We start from the raw sequence: 21,906 nt of genomic DNA, 5'->3' as shown, positions 1-21,906 counted from the left end.
GAATAAAACGAGAAGATCACAATGAGGAAAGTCGTAGGCTGACAGGAGAAACAACATTAATGACTGTACTGGTACAGAGAAGCACTTGTATATGAGACTGACAAGGGAGCTAATGAGAGTCAGCTGGGAGTGATTAACAGGAGGGTTAGGAAGGAAAGGTAAAACAAATGAGTAAAAGGTGGGGTTTGTTAGGGTGACACCAGGGAGGAGACGGGAGGGTCAGGTGGACATGGCAGGCGGGAAGTGACAGTCAGTGCCCCAGAAAGATGAATGAGGGCCGTGACGTCACACTAGAAAAGTGTACCACTGAATTACTTAAATATGACTGTTACTTGGCTTAATAAAGAGTATTTGGAATATTCAAAATTAATGGGGAGCATCAGCAACAGCGTATAAGAACTATTTGGTGACCTTATAGCAGTAGACATTGCACAAATCGCATGGGGACTATACAATACAAACAATAATATTATCGCGCCTATAGTCTCGCTGATGTTACCTGCAGAAACAGAAACGTTGTATTCCATTTGGCTATCTCCGGCAGATGCAATTTCTGTATATCGACTATTCGTATATAATGGAAACTTTTGCGCACGAGTTTTCTGGTTACAGTTTGTCATTCGATCATGCTGTTACTGAACATTCAAGAGAAAGATCCCAATTCCCGTTTACTCCTTTTCATGTTTTCCACAAATATAAATTTCCTTGACAGCTGTCACTGCGTATGGATTAATTACATGATGTTCATAACAATGCATGCGGAATAAATGGATATTTGTTAGGCAATCGATTTAGTAAATAAATCTGTCCGTGAGACGGGCCCCATAGATAAGACAATATCTTCAGCGTCAGGAAAATATTATCATGCTAATTCCGTTATCTTGCCACACATTATTTATCAGAGAACTTGCCTAGCTTTCCTGCCTAACACACACACACACACACAGGCTACTTCCACACACACAATTGCCCCTAGTCCCAATATGGTAGCCTGAAACAATTTCCATGTGGTCCAGAAGTTCCAGACTCAAGCAAAGCTTTCTGTTTTTTTCTTGGGGATCAAAGCATTACTAAACGTCGGGAATATGGTCATTATTGGACTTTGTCCCGATGCTCAGTCCACGGTATTGAACGATGCTCCAAAGTGAACGCATGTGAGCTGTCCAGGTGCTGAACGGTTGCACGGCAGCGCGACTGGACATATGGCTTTCGCGTTCCGCGTTTCACGCCATGCTGTGTGAGGTTGGGAAACAAAACATATGATACCGGTTTAAAAATGTCGTTGAATGATAATTCCAACGAGTTCTGATTATCCTGCATAGTACTAAAGACGGAATATTTAATTTCCGAGGTTTATTATCATAAAAATGTGTGTTGAAAATCATGTGAAAAATATCATCTGTCAAAAACACTAACATTTATTCATGCCAAATATCAAGTCAGTGCTTTTTCAGGTTTTGAAAACAGCTACGCTAAAATTACTCCCTAGAATATATTTTAATCTAATTTATGCGTTATACGTCGAAGTTGTTAATCTTTTTTTTTACCCCGCACAAAAAATAACATTCACGAAGGTAAACGAGTAGATAGATAATCAACACGGACAGCTGCAATAACAGGCAGAAGCGAGCAGCATGTAGAAGAATGCAGAAAGGGGTGGGCTTCGCAGTTTTTGGTCTCTGGGCTCTGCGCTGCACGAAAACGGCTTTATTTGTGGAAAAGACGGCGAAGTGTCAGGCCACTCGTCCTTTTTTGAATAACTTACACACCGACCGTGGATCGCTACCTTCTTTCCTACAACTATTTTAGGTTACAGAAGCACTTTAATGTGAGGCACGCTTGTAACTCGCTAGGCGCATCTTCTCTCCTCTTCCTCCCTGGTTCTCTCCGATACTCGGTTGCTTGCAGTTAGATTATCTACTCAGGAACTCGACCAGCACAGGACTGTGCGAATTGCGGAGCGGCCCCGAGTCCCGGAGCGCATGTACGGCGGCGTTATGGACAAATCGGAGGACATGGCTTCAGTTTGCGAGTTCGATCCAGGGACGGGCAACATCCCTGCCACCAAAGTAGAGATCACCGTTTCCTGCAGGTGAGCCTGTTACGCTGATCCAGATGCTACTGGTTTAAGTGGGATTCATGCTCCAGACTTGAAAAGCATTAAAACCGCTGTGAGGATCTGGGATCCCAATAATGCTGCGTTTCACTTGGTTTATATAATGACTATCGGGATCTGTTTCAGCTGCAAAACATGTCTAAGTTCAATGTAAAAGCTTAATTCAAATTGTGATTAGGCAACTGCTGGTCATCTATAGATAGTAATCTATACATAGTGTATTGGTAATCTTAACAGAATAAGCATAAGGATACTTCTCTGTCTGGTGTCTGAAGCTTGACGGTAAGATGAAACCTTGGCGGAAGGGGTGTCTTATAAGTCTGATTTCTAGGCTTTCTATCGTATACAGTTTAAAGTTCGGCAGGAATGTTTTATGGGTATAAAGCATCGGGATACTTTACTGAAGTGATTTATTTTCAATTTTCCCCAAAGATTTTCCGTAAAGTTCTCGGTTGCTTATGATTTATAAAAATTGTTATACTGCAATTGCATTTCCTTACAGTTTCGTTTAAACACCCACTAACTGCAGCACAGCTTTTCTGCAGGTTTGCGTACTGGGAATGAGGTCTGTTCCCAGTGATTTTGCGGCTTAAATAGCGCTGAGCTCTTTTAACTTGTGTTGCTGGGAAGGGTTAGAATGAGAACCTTCCGGCTTGATTTAGGACAAAAGGGGATTGTTCATTAAGTTTAAAGTGAACTAGCATGTAAACATTAATAGCGATTATTACAGTGCAGAGGTAAATATGTGCTGCTGCTTTAGGGTGTAAAAACTTTGCAAGCTGCTTTTAAATAATTGCGAGCTGTATTCACTACAGGTTAGTATTTTTATGCCTATAAGCACTTCCAGTTTATTTTCAGGGGTCGCCTATTGGCATATTTTGTTGCTGTGACTAAGTCCCGGTCGTAGCTGGGACGTACGGTGGCGGTAAGCAGCAGTACTGGCTGTCGGAGCGGTCAGGCCTGAATCCGTTTGTTATGACTGAGGGCGGATTGTCCCCGCCCCCCGTGGCCGTTCTCACACCTCCTACATACCCGCCTGACAATTTCCCTAACGTACAGTCAACAGTGTGATGTAATCGCTAATAGCTTTCTTGTATTATTGCCATTATTACTTTGTTTATTTATATAATCTATTTATATAAATAGTGCCACAATTTAAAACACATTATACAGTGGGTGAAAGTATGAGTGAAAGTGTTCAGCAAAGCATCAGACTTTACTGATATCTAGTAAATGGGTGACAGTGTAAGCTTCCCGCTACTGATGTATTTGTCATAACCAGGACTTTGCGACAGTCCCTGCAGCATCAGTCCTGCAGTGTCAGTCCTGCTTCCACTTCACCTGCCATTCCTAAAGGTACCAAATTCGGCAGGCCTGTTTACCGTGATTCAGTTTGGGCCAGTGTGTAGATTTCGTGAAAGTGGGGACTGCAGCTTCTGGGTACCTGGCTGTGCCGCGAGGTGAGCTGTGAATGAAACACGCGGGCATTTCTTCACATTTCTGCAGTGGGTGTCTTGTCACAGCCAAGTACTCTGATTAAAAACATCAGGGGATGCCTATGAAACGTTAAAGAGCCCGGGATTCCCCTGTTATGCAGCAGAAAGCTAAGGACGACCTACGGCGCTGCGTGGGTGGCTCCCATTCCGCCATGAGCCGGTCCCCTTGCTTTTGGCTGTTTCCTGCAGTTTGGGCCGTTTCCTCTTTCTATGCATTGGTGCAGACATCTTCTATAAGTATGTGTTTATCTTTTAGTTTCCTGGGCGTGTTGAAGCTTTACTTTTGCAACTTTGTCTTGCATGTTGGTAATTCTGCTGTACCCCTGATGCGTGTAATCATTGCCGTGGTATGCTGCCATTTCCCTATGGCGGGTTGCAGTTTCTGCCTAGTGTGCTGCTGTCTTCCCAATCTGTTCCTTCCTTTCATTTCCTTTGTGTGCCGGCATTTCCCGTTGCATTGGTGTTTCCCTTCGCACACATACATATTTCTTTCTTGAATGTCATCCATCCTCTTTCTCCATGGAGTACATAACAAGGCCTCACCCATGCTGATAGATTGTCCAGGATGTCGTTCATATGAATGACAGACTAAGGTCTGTTGATGATGCAAGTCAGGTAGATGGCAGATGACCCCCCTGTATGAGCGAGATTCATTACCGGCCACTTCTCTGTGTTCTGCATTGTTACACTGTTTCAGTGACACATACATTGTTAAATGCATGCTTTCTTGCTGTCATCGCCTTGGATACACTATCATCAGGATGCAAAGCCTCCATGGTCTCCCTAGCTGCTAAGGATGCCGGTTATTAAACACCTGAGTGGCACAGCTGAGTCTGCATTGCAGCAGAAGTGTTGGGGGGGGAGACACCTGCAGGGCTTCGCATATCAATGGCACTGACTTTGCATCTGCCAGCTTAATGACGAGTTGGGGGTGTCTGGCCGAATCGGTGGCCTTCTGAGCTCTGCCTGTGAGAGCCGCTGCTAAGTGACAAAGCCATGGCTGTCCCTGCTGCTCTTTCTGCTGCGGGCTGAACTGACATTGTGATCAGGGCAGCTTAAGACGTCCCGATCCAATAACACGCTGCGTCAGTCATGGCATACCCTGTCTAGTAGTGTGGCACTTCGTGGGTGATGCAGCGCAGGCCAAGGGAAGCGACTACTGGTGCTCACCGCTGTGCAGGAATCCGATTGGAACAGAGCTCTTGTCTTTCTACGACTCACTACCGATGATGTGCTTGTTTGCAATTGCGATGTAGGTATGATAGCAGTGATTCTACAGTAATAATTATAATTAGGAACTCGGTGAGGACCAATCACAGTAGTACCTGCAGCTTAACAAGGACCAGTTAGAATGACATGCACAAAACGGAATGAAATCTAAACTGGACATACGACGTCATGCAGCATGAAGCCTAATCAGGTGTTATTGTGCAAATAAGTTCACATCTATGTGTGTGTGTGTATGTATGCATGCATTCACACATAGAAATATTTGCATATATTTATTACCTATGAGCTTATCTGTCCAGCCGATAAAAACAAAATAACAAGACATTTGCTTGTGTGCCACTTGTGGTTTCAAGCTTCAGGTTCGCCAATCAGCAGGCAGAAGGGCCCTGCAGTAGGGGCTGTGTGATCAAAAGGTACGAGGCACCATGCTGGACTTCAAAGCTCTAGGAAAACAGCTCTCTTCTGAGGAAGAAACGAGGGCTGCTCAGCCGTACGACTCGAGGGCACCCTGCAGGTGCAATGCCTGGATTACTGATGTCAAGCGCGATAAACAAGCTGTTAGACCTGGCTGGTGTCTCATGGCGATGCGCTATCCTCACGAGGGTCAGTGGATTTTAAGGTGGATAAGCTTAATAAATATGTCTAGAGCTGCATATGTGTTGGTTCATAGCTAGCAGGCAGGATACTGTGGGGCCCTGTATATATTTTTAGAGACTGTTGATTTTGGTCGTGCCCACCCTTGCTGGTGTGAGCCCTCCTCTTTGATCAGTTTCCTCCTCCATTCGTTCCTCAGGGATGATCTCCCTCCTTTATTGGTTATTCCCTCTTTCAGTCATCACATCATTGGCCAGACTTTACCTTGTCTGTCGTACCCTCCCTCATTGGTCGGTACTCTTATGAGTCAGGCCTGTTGCTTCCTCCATCACAACAGGCTGATATTACTTCACACAGAAATATGCAGTTACCCGAGTGCCAAAATTTTACAAAAACCCAGCGCACAGCTGCCTTCATAGCTGTCGGTCTCTTTGTTTTTCCTAATCCCATGAGCTGTCTCTCTCATTGGGAACCTGAGGAGTGCTTAACCACAAGACCAGGAGTAAAAATGTCTGGGCGGCAGAGCCTCGCTTACAAACACACATAGCAGCAGCGGTGTGCTGGGTGTTCTCTGTCCTTTCCAACAGGCTACCTCCGAATTATCATTTGGCACATCACCTGTGAGACAAAGCCAGCACTGGCTAAAAGAAAGCATGTGACCAGGGACAGCAGTGGTGACTCCCATGAGGTGGCCTGCTAGCTGATGCTGCTGGGGATGCACGGTGTAAACGGTGGGAGAGGCCGTGCAGCAGGAGTGTGGTGTGTGGGATGCAGAGGAAGGCTGTGCGTTGCACAGTTTGAGGCAGGGGATGCTATTAGGTTAAGTATCCACATCTCCATTTCCTCTGTGCTATGTCTCACATTCATTAGCATTTCTATTTGCGTGTGGTACATGGTCATATTACCTGCATGTCGTGTATGATTGCTAAGTTTCTCTGTCTTTGTATTTGGTTCAATATATGTTTTTGCAAGGGTTGGAACTCCAGTGAGTGGGAGGCAGGGGTGTGTGCTGGTTGCTATGAGTTACAGGAATTATGTGTGTATAATGGGGAGGGGCACAGTGCTGTGGTTCACTGGAATGTTTGTGTGTCTGCATACTGAGCCCTGGGCATCATTGGGGGTGACAGTCTGACTGCAGTGTGGCTAACTTTGTGAGATATACAGCTCTGGGAAATATTAAGAGACCACAGCAACTCCTTTCTCAGTTTATGGGTCTGCGTCTGTATAAAATGTACATTTTTTTTTTTGTAAATTCCAACCTGACTCTTCTCTGTCATTAATGAAGGGCTTCTTCACACCTGCACTTAATGTTTCCCATTTCTTTTGAAGGTCACTTGATGTCCTCCTCCGGTTCGTGAGGCACCGTTTGATAAGTTGACTGTCATCTCTGGCATGAGCAAGTCTCTTCTGCCCTCTGACTGGCTGGTTTTTGGTTATTGCCAGTGTCTCCTGCTTCACCTTGTTTTTGTGTACTGTGGTCTTAGAAATATTGAGCCTGGAATCACCCTGCTGCTCAGAGTAACCTTCTGCCAACAGAACCAGGATTAAATCAGGATTTAACTTTGCAGAGTGATCTCCATATTTTTTTTCCAAAGCGAGGTGGGAGGTGGGAGGTGGGGGCAGAGGACCGTGGTGTAGAGCTGTTCGTGATGTTGGTAGCCACAGTGTTGTTGAGAGTTTAATTTGATGTGAAGGGCAACATCAGTAACTGGTGGCAACATGAACACTTCACTTCTCCTTCTTGCGCCAACACCATGAGCAGATCTGCTAAGCCAGAGGAAGTTTGGGTGCTCCCCCGTCTGCAGAAGACAGACTCCATGATGAATAATTCATGGCCCAGCTGTTTGGAGAAGCCTGTAAGTGCTCTTCACAGAGCCTCTGTTTAGACCCCTTTCCCTGCCATCCTGGTTTTATCCTCCTACTGCACTAAACACAAATGGGACAGTAACTTTTGAAGGTAGAAGAGAAGCCATATGGTTTTGCCAAATCCATTTGATTAGCTGAGAAGTCATGTGACTGGAACTGCAGGCATTAAAAGAAGGATTTAGACTTTCACAACAGGCACTGGGAACAGGGTGAAGAGTGCTGCCGGCCTCGCTAATTATAGCTTATGACAGCAGCCCACCTCCTAATTAAAGAAATAGCACTAATGCACTTATAAGGATTAATAACCCTCATAACATGTTCTTTGTCACTGCCACACTTCAGCATTATGTATTATTTTCTGTTTGCAGTTTCTGCGCTTGTCACAACACTGTATGTCCCCCTGGAAAGGAATTTAGGGATGATAGATAAACTGCTGTTTAACTATGACAATTCGGTTTCTGGACTTGGACTTCAGACTTGGTTGTATGGCTATTTCAAAAAAGAGAGTCAAAACAGTGGTACTGGAAAAGCAGAGTTAGTGTTGGCATCCCTTACAGATTCACTTATCCATTAGGGTGAGTCCCAGGAATGGTGATACCTGACGGAAGGTGGTAGTTTACAGAGAAGGTCTCCTCCTAGGTAACATGAAACAGGCAGTCCAACTCTGTAGAATGTAGCTCTTAAATTCATCCTTTTGGAAGTACAACATTTTTCACCTTTTGCCAGTTTCTGCAGTACATAGGATGCACACTGCCTGCTGGTTCACTGGTGATATATCCATTGTGTGTATAATCTCTCCTGCTGTATCTAGTTCATACCAAAAATAAGGTGAGATATAAAGGCAGTGTTACCTGACAGGCAGAAAACTGTTACGCTTGATAACTACAGATTATTGAATACTTCTGTCTAATGAAATACGTCCCCTGGGGCTAGAGAACAATTAATTACATTGCTACAAAAAATTAGAGGATAAAAGATAAAATCATTTTTCCAGTGCTATGTCTAATTAGTTATGTAATTAACGAGAATAATACTGATATTGTTTTCCTGCTGGATATAGCCTTGTGTTTGCTCTGAACATTCTCCTTTGTGATGCTAAGAAAATTTTCCTATATAGCCAAGTGAAATAAAAATTTGAAAGATTAGAGCTTTAGAATGTAACAACTGGAAGGAAGGTAAAAGGAAAGATCTTTAAACAAAAAAAGAATATTGTCAATGATTTATAGTTAATTACTATTAGATTTGTGAAACGATTAACACCATGTTTGATTTCAGTTTAGAAATAGTGGTATAAGAATTCTTTTAGGCAGCATTGTGTTCTCAGAAATGATCCTTGAAATCAGAAAGAGCTGGGGGCCTGTTTTCGGTGTCAGGAAGCATAGCTGTGGGAAGCACCTGTCCCTCCTGCGTTGGCTGGCTCTTCCCATTTGCCTCATCAGTTATCAGCGCACCAATAACTCAAGGGTTGTTTAAGCTCCCGTTCGCAGCCAAGCTCAGTGGTTCTTCTCAGAATAAAAACAAAAGAAGGTGAGGAGGATGCTGTGAAACATTTATATTCACCCTGAGCAATCCCAAAATAGGACTGTTGCTCTCTGTGGTTTTGAGATCAACTTCCCAGTTAAGACATCAAAAGCAGTGATCAGACTAGTGGTTAAAATTCCATAATGGACCCTATGGTGCTTAGCAACCACATTCATTAGGAAAAAAATCTAAAAAAGAGATAATCTAAAAGTGAATATGCTGAATTAATATCATGGACCATTTTAGCATATCAACATGGCTAACCATTTATGCACATACAGCTTAATATGCAGAAGCCTTATTACAGTGGTACCTTGGAACACAAACTTAATTCATTCTAGAAAGCTGGTCGAATTGCAATTTGGTTGAAGTCCAAGTTAAATCTCCCCGTAAGAAATAATGTAAATGAATTTAATCCATTCCAGACTCAGAAATTGAAACCTATTTAAATCTATCTACCTACCTGACTAATGATAAAAATCATTGACAATCAATATAAAGCTAATACACACATACAAAAGCAATAAGCACTTTGAGCACTTTACCTGTATTGAGGTGAGCTGACGGCACACTGGCAGTGGTAGGTGGAGAGGAGGAGGGATGGAGGGGTTATTGTTTGGGTGGGGAGACACGTCTCCATCCGTACAAGCAGACTTGTTTTGTTCTGATAGCACAGAATGCCACAATGATGCGTGACCGTTAACCGCTGAGTTGTGTGAGGGCAGTTTAAGAAGCAGACCTGCGGCAGTAGTTGAGGGTCTGAGCTCTGTGTCCATCTCAGGAGCCAGGGAGAGCTTTCATAATGCATTTGTGGCCTCCTGTTCAACATCATAGTTTATGCTGGAAAGTGAATAGTTTCATTTGGTCTCCATTCTTTTGCAAATTACTGTCCTAGCTCGCATAGGCAAGAGGGTTAAGAATGCGTATGCGGGACTTGACAGATACTGAGTTTGGAACAGGTCACAGAAGGAAAATTATTATTTTTTTAATTATTTGTACTGGGATTGAAAAAATTCTCAATGGGAGGAAAAACATAATGGAAATCAGTCAGTCAGCTAGTTTGGAGCTCACTTTTAGCTGTTGTGTGTGTTTCTGCAAGTGCACACATATTAAAATGTTGTAATTATCATGCTGGGCTTCTTTTTTTTAAAATTGTATTTCTGTTTTCAGATGTGTAGAATCACAGGTTGGTTGCTGATTATAAGATGTGCCAAATCCCACAGTAACAACGATATTCCTCCTGCTATGAGAATTGTCCAGACCTGTTAGCGTGATTCATTTTTTATTTATGGAGACCTTTTCATTTATTTCTCAAGGCCAATGCCAGCATCTCATCTACTGCAGATCCATTCTCAAAAATCATCTTCTTTAGAGCAAATACACTCAGCAGTAATCAAAAAACATGTCTTTGATCTGAAGGCTTTTTTCAATACAAACGAAATGGTTTTGATAAACAGTATTGCTGGCATGCAAGGGTGTTCAAAATAAGAAATTCAAAAATAAGGCTTTAGGGTCTTCATTTATTTGCTTTCCTTAAGATTTTTGTGTTTTATTATACTTACCTAGTAGAGTTTGAGGTGAGAATGCAGGGGACCATCAGAGGGGACCATCAGGGGCACTCGGAGGGCACACAGTCGCGGGGGACCGTCAGGGGGCGCGCAGTCGCGGGGGACCGTCAGGGGGCAAGTCACCTAAATGTGTGCTTTTTTAATTAGAACTACAATATTCAGAGGACACATCCGCACGGAGCCACAACCCTTTTTAAATTCAAACTTTAAGAATTTAAAATTGAACCTCAAATTTCCAAAACTCACTCGGTCCATTTTAGTTGCGTTTGAGATCGCCAATGCCCTACAGTCAGGTGTCTTCAGCGTGTGTTACAGGATTGAAGACCAAAACTTGCTCTGTCCACAGAAATTCTCTCAAAATTGTATCCCAGGGACTGAGTGAGTTTTGGAAATTTGCTTTTCAATTATTAAAACTATTATTTTGCTAATAATAGTTGTCTTAAATGTGGCCAGCGCATTATACCTCTGGGACCAGCATTCAAGTCTCAGCTACCGTTGCATGTGTGTTTGCATGTTCTCCCTGTGTCGTCATGAGGTTTCCTCTCGGTACTTCAGTTTCCCCCTACAGTCCAAAAAGCATGCTAACGTGAAGTGAAGTTGCCAAAGTGTCTGTTGGTGTGAAATGGTGTGTGCGCCCTGCAATAGGTCGGTGCCCCACCCTCGGTTATTCCCTGCTTTACACCTGTCACTTCCAGGTTAGGCTCAGGTAACCCTGCGTGGGACTAACAGGTATGGAAAGTGGAAGGATGAATGAAGTGCTTAAAATGTGTCAGTTAAAATTCAAGTGTGTGGTTATACAAGTCATTGTATGGAGCTTCAAAAAATAAAAGGACTGTAATGTAATTCAGCATCTGTAACATCTCTGGTTGCATTGCAAAGTGTGTCTTTTATACTGTAGGCGAATGGATCCTCACTCACACATACATACATACATACATACATACATACATACATACATACATACACACACACACACACACACACACACACACACACACACACACACACACAGGCTGCTTTCATGCACTTTGCTGATATCGGAAGCTTTATTATCTTCTATATATCTATTGATTTCATATCATTATTTTGTAGCAAGGCAGGGGAGAATGACAGCTAACAATGACAACACCAGTTAAAACAGACATGCAGTTTTTTGCATTGAATAAAAAATTGACCAAGTGGCAAATTATCAGTGATAAGTCAGTGCTTTAGTGACATAATCCGGTTTCTTCAAAAGCAGAAATCACTGACAGGCATTTGTTTGTGTCAGTAGGGGTTGGGCTTTTGTCCTGATTGGCTTTCCCTGTTCCTTGTTCTCTGCATTGTGGGCAGTGGTGGCTTAATGGTTAGGGAAGCGCACTAGTAATTGAAAGATTGCAGGTTCGAATCCCCTTCCAGCAAGGCACCACTGAGGTATGCTGAGCAAGGTACCGCCCCCAAGCACTGCTCCCCGGCCGTTGAATTAGCTGCCCCCTGCTATGTCACATTGTCACATATGAGTTAAATGCAGAGGACACATTTTGGTGTTGTGTGGTGTGGTGTGTCAACAATGACAATTCATCTCTAAATTCTAAATTATGTGTAAATTGTTTTCTTTTTTTAACATGGTAACCCAGAACACAGTCTAGATACCCATGCTGAGAGCTGAAATTGCGACTTTTGATTTTTCATCTTGGACATACCTGAAAGCTTTTGATCATGCCCTCCTTTTTATGATACCCTCTGCTCTGTGCCCATTTGGTCATACCTTCCTTTTTTTTTTATACCCTCTGCTCTGTACCCATTTGGTCATACCCTCCTTTTTATGGCATCCTCTGCTCTGTGCCCATTTGGTCATACCCACCTTTTTATGATAGCAGAGGGTATGTGCCCATTTGGTCTTGCCCACCTTTTTATGGCATCCTCTGCTCTGTACCCATTTGGTCATACCCTCCTTTTTATGGCATCCTCTGCTCTGTGCCCATTTGGTCATACCCACCTTTTTATGATAGCAGAGGGTATGTGCCCATTTGGTCTTGCCCACCTTTTTATGGCATCCTCTGCTCTGTGCCCATTTGGTCTTGCCCACCTTTTTATGGCATCCTCTGCTCTGTGCCCATTTGGTCATACCCACCTTTTTATGATAGCAGAGGGTATGTGCCCATTTGGTCTTGCCCACCTTTTTATGGCATCCTCTGCTCTGTGCCCATTTCGTCATGCCATCCCCAGATATCTGCCCATGTCATGTGATTCTGTTGTGATGGAGGTGCTGCTCATACTATGTTAATGAATAAAGATCAGATAGAAATGGCTGTCTGATTGAAATCATCCAGTTATTTATAAACATCAAGTTATTTTTTGTCTACTGAAAAAATATTACATACCAGGGAGGGATGGTTCTGCCTTTTCATTGGTCATAAGCAAAGTTTTACTTGGAAGTCCCCTACCAAGAAAATTCATGATCATTTTGCCTCCTCCGCAATGCTGGTTATTTGGGAGGCCCAGGCGCTGCCTGTTCAGCCTGTAGCTACAGCCAGCCCTGTCTGTTCAGTCTATAGCTACAGCCAGCCCCGCCTGTTCAGTCTGTAGCTACAGCCAGCCCCGCCTGTTCAGTATATAGCTACAGCCAGCCCTGTCTGTTCAGTCTGTAGCTACAGCCAGCCCCGCCTGTTCAGTCTGTAGCTACAGCCAGCCCCGCCTGTTCAGTATATAGCTACAGCCAGCCCTGTCTGTTCAGTCTGTAGCTACAGCCAGCCCCGCCTGTTTAGTCTACAGCTACACACAGCCCCGCCTGTTCAGTCTACAGCTACAGACAGCCCCGCCTGTTCAGCCTGTAGCTACAGCCAGCCCTGCCTGTAGGGACAACTGACAGTAATAACATTCAACCAATTATGAAATTCACTTCACTTTATTTTGGATGCATTTTTTCTAAAAAATTGCATGCTAACTACGCAATACAAGCTGATTTTTGCTGTTCTAAGTCTATGTAAGTCTATGTTGTTAAGAACAACATGAGCATTTGCTCACAGTGTAGTGTGTTTTGCCAGAAGACAGATTTTGAATGCGTATTCGTGGCAAAATCAGAATTTACATCTGTTTTTTTTTAATGCTTTAGAAACATGCACAAAAGAAGCACTGAGAGCCATGACAAATGGCTTTATGTTTCTATTGGCTTCTCTTTAATCCCTTCCCAATGCTGAGGAACTCCCACAAACACATTACGCATTCAGATGGCGAGCACAGAATGGCCCTGCACTGCCCTCCCCTCTAATGTGCCGAAGGCAGCACACCGGCAGATTCAAACTATTTCTTTCTTTGAATAATAGTCATTTTTCATAATGCCAGACCTAAGTTATCATACTTTTACATAATTTGGAGATAGAAACAGCATCACTCAAACAAAAACAGCTACATAATCAGTGAATGTAATACCTAATACTGCTTTTTATATTTCTGTGTACATTTAAGAATGAAGTGATGATCGAACAGCAGCATTCAAATCCATTCATTTTTCCAGAAGTGAAAATGAATGAATACCACAAGGTCATGATCAGCTTGGAGTCTATCCCAGGAAGGAGAAGTCTGAGATGCCAGTCCATCGCAGGGCACAAAGCGGGTGATACCTTAGCTGAGATGCCAGTCCATCGCAGGGCACAAAGCGGGTGATCCCTTAGCTGAGATGCCAGTCCATGTCAGGGCACAAAGCGGGTGATCCCTTAGCTGAGATGCCAGTCCATCTCAGGGCACAAAGCGGGGGACACCTTAGCTGAGATGCCAGTCCATCGCAGGGCACAAAGCGGGTGATCCCTTAGCTGAGATGCCAGTCCATCTCAGGGCACAAAGCGGGTGATACCTTAGCTGAGATGCCAGTCCATCGCAGGGCACAAAGCGGGTGATCCCTTAGCTGAGATGCCAGTCCATGTCAGGGCACAAAGCGGGTGATCCCTTAGCTGAGATGCCAGTCCATCGCAGGGCACAAAGCGGGTGATCCCTTAGCTGAGATGCCAGTCCATCGCAGGGCACAAAGTGGGTGATACCTTAGCTGAGATGCCAGTCCATCTCAGGGCACAAAGCGGGTGATCCCTTAGCTGAGATGCCAGTCCATCGCAGGGCACAAAGCGGGTGATCCCTTAGCTGAGATGCCAGTCCATCGCAGGGCACAAAGCGGGTGATCCCTTAGCTGAGATGCCAGTCCATCTCAGGGCACAAAGCGGGTGATACCTTAGCTGAGATGCCAGTCCATCGCAGGGCACAAAGCGAGCGATCCCTTAGCTGAGATGCCAGTCCATCGCAGGGCACAAAGCGGGCGATCCCTTAGCTGAGATGCTAGTCCATCTCAGGGCACAAAGCGGGCGATCCCTTAGCTGAGATGCCAGTCCATCTCAGGGCACAAAGCGGGCGATCCCTTAGCTGAGATGCCAGTCCATCGCAGGGCACAAAGCGGGCGATCCCTTAGCTGAGATGCCAGTCCATCGCAGGGCACAAAGCGGGCGATCCCTTAGCTGAGATGCCAGTCCATCGCAGGGCACAAAGCGGGCGATCCCTTAGCTGAGATGCCAGTCCATCGCAGGGCACAAAGCGGGCGATCCCTTAGCTGAGATGCCAGTCCATCTCAGGGCACAAAGCGGGTGATACCTTAGCTGAGATGCCAGTCCATCGCAGGGCACAAAGCGGGTGATACCTTAGCTGAGATGCCAGTCCATCGCAGGGCACAAAGCGGGTGATACCTTAGCTCAGATGCCAGTCCATCGCAGGGCACATAGCGGGTGATACCTTAGCTCAGATGCCAGTCCATCGCAGGGCACAAAGCGGGTGATACCTTAGCTCAGATGCCAGTCCATTGCAGGGCACAAAGCGGGTGATCCCTTAGCTGAGATGCCAGTCCATCTCAGGGCACAAAGCGGGGGACACCTTAGCTGAGATGCCAGTCCATCGCAGGGCACAAAGCGGGCGATCCCTTAGCTGAGATGCCAGTCCATCGCAGGGCACAAAGCGGGCGATCCCTTAGCTGAGATGCCAGTCCATCGCAGGGCACAAAGCGGGTGATACCTTAGCTCAGATGCCAGTCCATCGCAGGGCACAAAGCGGGTGATACCTTAGCTCAGATGCCAGTCCATCGCAGGGCACAAAGCGGGTGATACCTTAGCTCAGATGCCAGTCCATCGCAGGGCACAAAGCGGGTGATACCTTAGCTCAGATGCCAGTCCATCGCAGGGCACAAAGCGGGTGATCCCTTAGCTGAGATGCCAGTCCATCGCAGGGCACAAAGCGGGTGATCCCTTAGCTGAGATGCCAGTCCATCGCAGGGCACAAAGCGGGTGATCCCTTAGCTGAGATGCCAGTCCATCGCAGGGCACAAAGCGGGTGATCCCTTAGCTGAGATGCCAGTCCATCGCAGGGCACAAAGCGGGCGATCCCTTAGCTGAGATGCCAGTCCATCGCAGGGCACAAAGCGGGTGATACCTTAGCTGAGATGCCAGTCCATCGCAGGGCACAAAGCGGGTGATACCTTAGCTCAGATGCCAGTCCATCGCAGGGCACAAAGCGGGTGATACCTTAGCTCAGATGCCAGTCCATCGCAGGGCACAAAGCGGGTGATCCCTTAGCTGAGATGCCAGTCCATCGCAGGGCACAAAGCGGGTGATCCCTTAGCTGAGATGCCAGTCCATCGCAGGGCACAAAGCGGGTGATCCCTTAGCTGAGATGCCAGTCCATCGCAGGGCACAAAGCGGGTGATCCCTTAGCTGAGATGCCAGTCCATCGCAGGGCACAAAGCGGGTGATCCCTTAGCTGAGATGCCAGTCCATCGCAGGGCACAAAGCGGGTGATCCCTTAGCTGAGATGCCAGTCCATCGCAGGGCACAAAGCGGGTGATCCCTTAGCTGAGATGCCAGTCCATCTCAGGGCACAAAGCGGGTGATCCCTTAGCTGAGATGCCAGTCCATCTCAGGGCACAAAGCGGGGGACACCTTAGCTGAGATGCCAGTCCATCGCAGGGCACAAAGCGAGCGATCCCTTAGCTGAGATGCCAGTCCATCGCAGGGCACAAAGCGGGCGATCCCTTAGCTGAGATGCCAGTCCATCTCAGGGCACAAAGCGGGCGATCCCTTAGCTGAGATGCCAGTCCATCTCAGGGCACAAAGCGGGCGATCCCTTAGCTGAGATGCCAGTCCATCGCAGGGCACAAAGCGGGCGATCCCTTAGCTGAGATGCCAGTCCATCGCAGGGCACAAAGCGGGCGATCCCTTAGCTGAGATGCCAGTCCATCGCAGGGCACAAAGCGGGCGATCCCTTAGCTGAGATGCCAGTCCATCGCAGGGCACAAAGCGGGCGATCCCTTAGCTGAGATGCCAGTCCATCTCAGGGCACAAAGCGGGTGATACCTTAGCTGAGATGCCAGTCCATCGCAGGGCACAAAGCGGGTGATACCTTAGCTCAGATGCCAGTCCATCGCAGGGCACAAAGCGGGTGATACCTTAGCTCAGATGCCAGTCCATCGCAGGGCACAAAGCGGGTGATCCCTTAGCTCAGATGCCAGTCCATCTCAGGGCACAAAGCGGGGGACACCTTAGCTGAGATGCCAGTCCATCGCAGGGCACAAAGCGGGCGATCCCTTAGCTGAGATGCCAGTCCATCGCAGGGCACAAAGCGGGCGATCCCTTAGCTGAGATGCCAGTCCATCGCAGGGCACAAAGCGGGTGATACCTTAGCTGAGATGCCAGTCCATCGCAGGGCACAAAGCGGGTGATACCTTAGCTCAGATGCCAGTCCATCGCAGGGCACAAAGCGGGTGATACCTTAGCTCAGATGCCAGTCCATCGCAGGGCACAAAGCGGGTGATCCCTTAGCTGAGATGCCAGTCCATCGCAGGGCACAAAGCGGGTGATCCCTTAGCTGAGATGCCAGTCCATCGCAGGGCACAAAGCGGGTGATCCCTTAGCTGAGATGCCAGTCCATCTCAGGGCACAAAGCGGGGGACACCTTAGCTGAGATGCCAGTCCATCGCAGGGCACAAAGCGGGTGATCCCTTAGCTGAGATGCCAGTCCATCGCAGGGCACAAAGCGGGTGATCCCTTAGCTGAGATGCCAGTCCATCGCAGGGCACAAAGCGGGCGATCCCTTAGCTGAGATGCCAGTCCATCGCAGGGCACAAAGCGGGTGATCCCTTAGCTGAGATGCCAGTCCATCGCAGGGCACAAAGCGGGCGATCCCTTAGCTGAGATGCCAGTCCATCGCAGGGCACAAAGCGAGCGATCCCTTAGCTGAGATGCCAGTCCATCGCAGGGCACAAAGCGGGCGATCCCTTAGCTGAGATGCCAGTCCATCGCAGGGCACAAAGCGGGCGATCCCTTAGCTGAGATGCCAGTCCATCTCAGGGCACAAAGCGGGTGATACCTTAGCTGAGATGCCAGTCCATCGCAGGGCACAAAGCGGGTGATACCTTAGCTGAGATGCCAGTCCATCGCAGGGCACATAGCGGGTGATACCTTAGCTGAGATGCCAGTCCATCGCAGGGCACAAAGCGGGTGATACCTTAGCTGAGATGCCAGTCCATCGCAGGGCACAAAGCGGGTGATACCTTAGCTGAGATGCCAGTCCATCGCAGGGCACAAAGCGGGTGATACCTTAGCTCAGATGCCAGTCCATCGCAGGGCACAAAGCGGGTGATACCTTAGCTCAGATGCCAGTCCATCGCAGGGCACAAAGTGGGTGATCCCTTAGCTCAGATGCCAGTCCACGACACAACAATTTAGAGACTTCAATTTAACACATTGGTCTGTAACATAAACCTGCCCTGCTAGTTCAGCTACATTAACATTTTAAGTATGACAAAGCATCCAAGCCTGGAGTAAAAATTTAGTTTTTTTACAGTTGTTTTCAGACTTGTCTCAATATCATGTCTCCTTTTTCAAAACACTGAACACATGCATCATATCAGTAGGCTATGTGATCTAAACTGTGCATACTTCTGCATTGCTTTGATATAAAATGTATCACCAATCAATTCTTCCAATATTCATGAATAACTCTCTCAATGTTCAACACCAGCACAATTCTGTACGACTACAGCAAATTTTTCAGACATATAGATATTCTGTTCAGAACAGTTAACTTTCAATTCATTCAATCAATCCATCCATCCATCCATTATCCACCGCTTTTCTGAGGTCAGGTCGTGGCGGCAGCAGTCTGTGCAGAAATGCCAAGACCTCCCTCTCACCAGCCACTTCCTCCAGCTCCACTGGGGGATACCAAGGCATTCCCAGGCCAGCCAAGAGGTATGATCTCTCCAGCATGTCCTGAGTTTGCCCTGGGGCCTCCTCCTGGTTGGACATGTCCGAAGCACCTCCCCAAGGAGCAGTCCAAGAGGCATCCTACACAGATGCCTGAACCACCTGAACTTGCTCATTTCGATGCAGAGGAGCAGCAGCTTTACTTTGAGCCCCTCCTGAATGTCCAAGCTCCTCAGCCAATCTCTAAGGCTGAGCCCAGACACCCCGCGCAGGAAACTCATTTCTGCTGCTTGTATCCACGATATCATTCTTTCGGTTACTACCCAGAGCTCATGACCATGCGTGAGGGGAGGAACGTAGATCGACTGATAAAACAAAAGCTTTGCCTTCCAGCTCAGCTCCCTCTTTACAACAACAGAATCGTAAGCGTCCACATTACTTCAGACGCTGCACCAATCTATCTGTCGATCTCCCACCCCCTTCTTCCTTCACTCGTGAACAAGACCCCAAGTTACTTAAACTCCTCCCCTTGGAGCAGCAACTCATCCCCCACCAGGAGAGGACAATCCACCTTTTTCCAGTCAAAAACCATGGCCTCAGGTTTGGATGTGTAGATCTTCATCCCAGCTGCCTCACACTCAGCTGCAAACTGGCCCAGTCCATGCTGCAGGTCACTGGATGCCAACAGGACCGTCAACGCCAGGAGGACCATGTCATCCACAAAAAGCAAAGTTGGGATCCTGAGATCCTTGAACTGGACCCCCTCTGCCCCTTGGCTATGCCTCGAAATTCTGTCTATAAAAGTAATGAACAGAATCTGTGACAAAAGGCAGCCCTGGCAGTGTCCAACAACCACTGGGAATGAGTCTGACTTAGTGCTGGCAATATGATCCAGACTCTCGCTTTGTTTGTACAGGGATCTGATGGCCCACACCAGCGGACCTTGTACCCCATACTCCTATAGTACCCCCCAAGGGTCTTGATCACATGCCTTTTTCAAATCCACAAAACACATGTAGACTAGTTGGGCAACGAACTCCCATGAACCCTCCAGTATCCTTGTGAGGGTGAAGAGCTGGTCTAGTGTTCTGTGGCCAGGACAGAATCTGCATTGTTCCTCCTGGATCCGAGGTTTAACCAATGGACAGACCCTTTTCTCCAGTACCCAGGCATAGACCTTCCCAGGGAGGCTGAAGAGTGTGATCTCCCTGAAGTTGGACCTCATCATCCTGTCCCCTTTCTTAAAAATATGGACCACCACCCAAGTCTGCGAATCCAAAGGTACTGTCCCCGAACACCCATGCAATGTTGAAGAGGCTTATCAGCCAAGACAGCCCAACAACATGAAGACCACCAAAGCCAATTTCTGCTCAGCCTGCTGGTACCTGCTTCAGGAGTCCCACAAGCTATCCAAGCTCGAAAGGCCTCCTCCTTCAGCCTGATAGCTCCCTTTACCACTGGTGTCCACCACTGGGTTTGAGGATTGCCTCTGTGACAGGCACCAACAACCTTACAGCCACAGCTGCACACTTCTGTCTCAGCAATGGAGTTTCTGAACATAGCCCATTCGGGCTCAATGCCTCCTGACCCCACAGGATTATAGCTGGGGAGAAGAATATGCAGAACAGATGCTCTTCTACTTACGAATGAGATGCGTTTGAACGGCCATTCGTAACTTGAAATGTTCGTAAGTCGTTATTCAACATCATTTTAAGGGTATACGCAAGTTCAAAGAACTAGGATGCTGGGAGTATGCACGCTACGCTGCTGCGCGGCGGGAGTAGCGGCCAGAAGTCGTACTACCCGGAATTGGTGCGCAGAAAAAAAAAGGTGTCACGGACAGGAAACGGGAGCCCAAGGAACTCAATTTGGACTTAGAGTTCTCTTCGTTCGTATGTCTCTCACACACACACACTCACCTAAAGGATTATTAGGAACACCTGTTCAATTTCTCATTAATGCAATTATCTAATCAACCAATCACATGGCAGTTGCTTCAATGCATTTAGGGGTGTGGTCCTGGTCAAGACAATCTCCTGAACTCCAAACTGAATGTCAGAATGGGAAAGAAAGGTGATTTAAGCAATTTTTGAGCGTGGCATGGTTGTTGGTGCCAGACGGGCCGGTCTGAGTATTTCACAATCTGCTCAGTTACTGGGATTTTCACGCACAACCATTTCTAGGGTTTACAAAGAATGGTGTGCAAAGGGAAAAACATCCAGTATGCGGCAGTCCTGTGGGCGAAAATGCCTTGTTGATGCTAGAGGTCAGAGGAGAATGGGCCGACTGATTCAAGCTGATAGAAGAGCAACTTTGACTGAAATAACCACTCGTTACAACCGAGGTATGCAGCAAAGCATTTGTGAAGCCACAACACGCACAACCTTGAGGCGGATGGGCTACAACAGCAGAAGACCCCACCGGGTACCACTCATCTCCACTACAAATAGGAAAAAGAGGCTACAATTTGCATGAGCTCACCAAAATTGGACAGTTGAAGACTGGAAAAATGTTGCCTGGTCTGATGAGTCTCGATTTCTGTTGAGACATTCAAATGGTAGAGTCAGAATTTGGCGTAAACAGAATGAGAACATGGATCCATCATGCCTTGTTACCACTGTGCAGGCTGCTGGTGGTGGTGTAGTGGTGTGGGGGATGTTTTCTTGGCACACTTTAGGCCCCTTAGTGCCAATTGGGCATCGTTTAAATGCCACAGCCTACCTGAGCATTGTTTCTGACCATGTCCATCCCTTTATGACCACCATGTACCCATCCTCTGATGGCTACTTCCAGCAGGATAATGCACCATGTCACAAAGCTCGAATCATTTCAAATTGGTTTCTTGAACATGACAATGAGTTCACTGTACTACAATGGCCCCCACAGTCACCAGATCTCAACCCAATAGAGCATCTTTGGGATGTGGTGGAACAGGAGCTTCGTGCCCTGGATGTGCATCCCACAAATCTCCATCAACTGCAAGATGCTATCCTATCAATATGGGCCAACATTTCTAAAGAATGCTTTCAGCACCTTGTTGAATCAATGCCACGTAGAATTAAGGCAGTTCTGAAGGCGAAAGGGAGTCAAACACCGTATTAGTATGGTGTTCCTAATAATCCTTTAGGTGAGTGTATATGTATATGTATGTGTATATATGTGTATGTATGTATGTATGTATGTATGTATGTATATATATATATTTGGGCTGGGAATATTATTTGGTTAATCCATTGCATTAATTTTAAAGTAATAACGCAGTCACAGACTTATACCTCAGTGGTTGTCAGGTGGCTCCTTTT

At 46.6% G+C, this 21,906-nt stretch overlaps 1 protein-coding gene across 3 annotated transcripts in view; it reads left to right on the top strand.

Annotated features, from left to right (window-relative positions):
* The first annotated feature begins 1,517 nt into the window (after nucleotides 1-1,517).
* LOC111836000 (copine-5-like) overlaps nucleotides 1,518-21,906 on the top strand; it is a 117,719-nt gene continuing 97,330 nt past the window's right edge. For all 3 annotated transcript variants that reach the window (XM_072713277.1, XM_072713278.1, XM_072713276.1), the window contains exon 1: nucleotides 1,518-2,092. In XM_072713277.1, the coding sequence (XP_072569378.1) occupies nucleotides 1,983-2,092 (110 nt within the window). In that variant the 5' untranslated portion in view covers nucleotides 1,518-1,982. The remainder of the gene's footprint in view (nucleotides 2,093-21,906) is intronic.

This window comes from Paramormyrops kingsleyae, chromosome 6 (assembly GCF_048594095.1).
Source record: "Paramormyrops kingsleyae isolate MSU_618 chromosome 6, PKINGS_0.4, whole genome shotgun sequence".
Lineage (NCBI taxonomy): Eukaryota > Metazoa > Chordata > Actinopteri > Osteoglossiformes > Mormyridae > Paramormyrops > Paramormyrops kingsleyae.
Note: the sequence above shows the minus strand (reverse complement) of the source record. Positions and strands in the feature narration are given on the sequence as shown.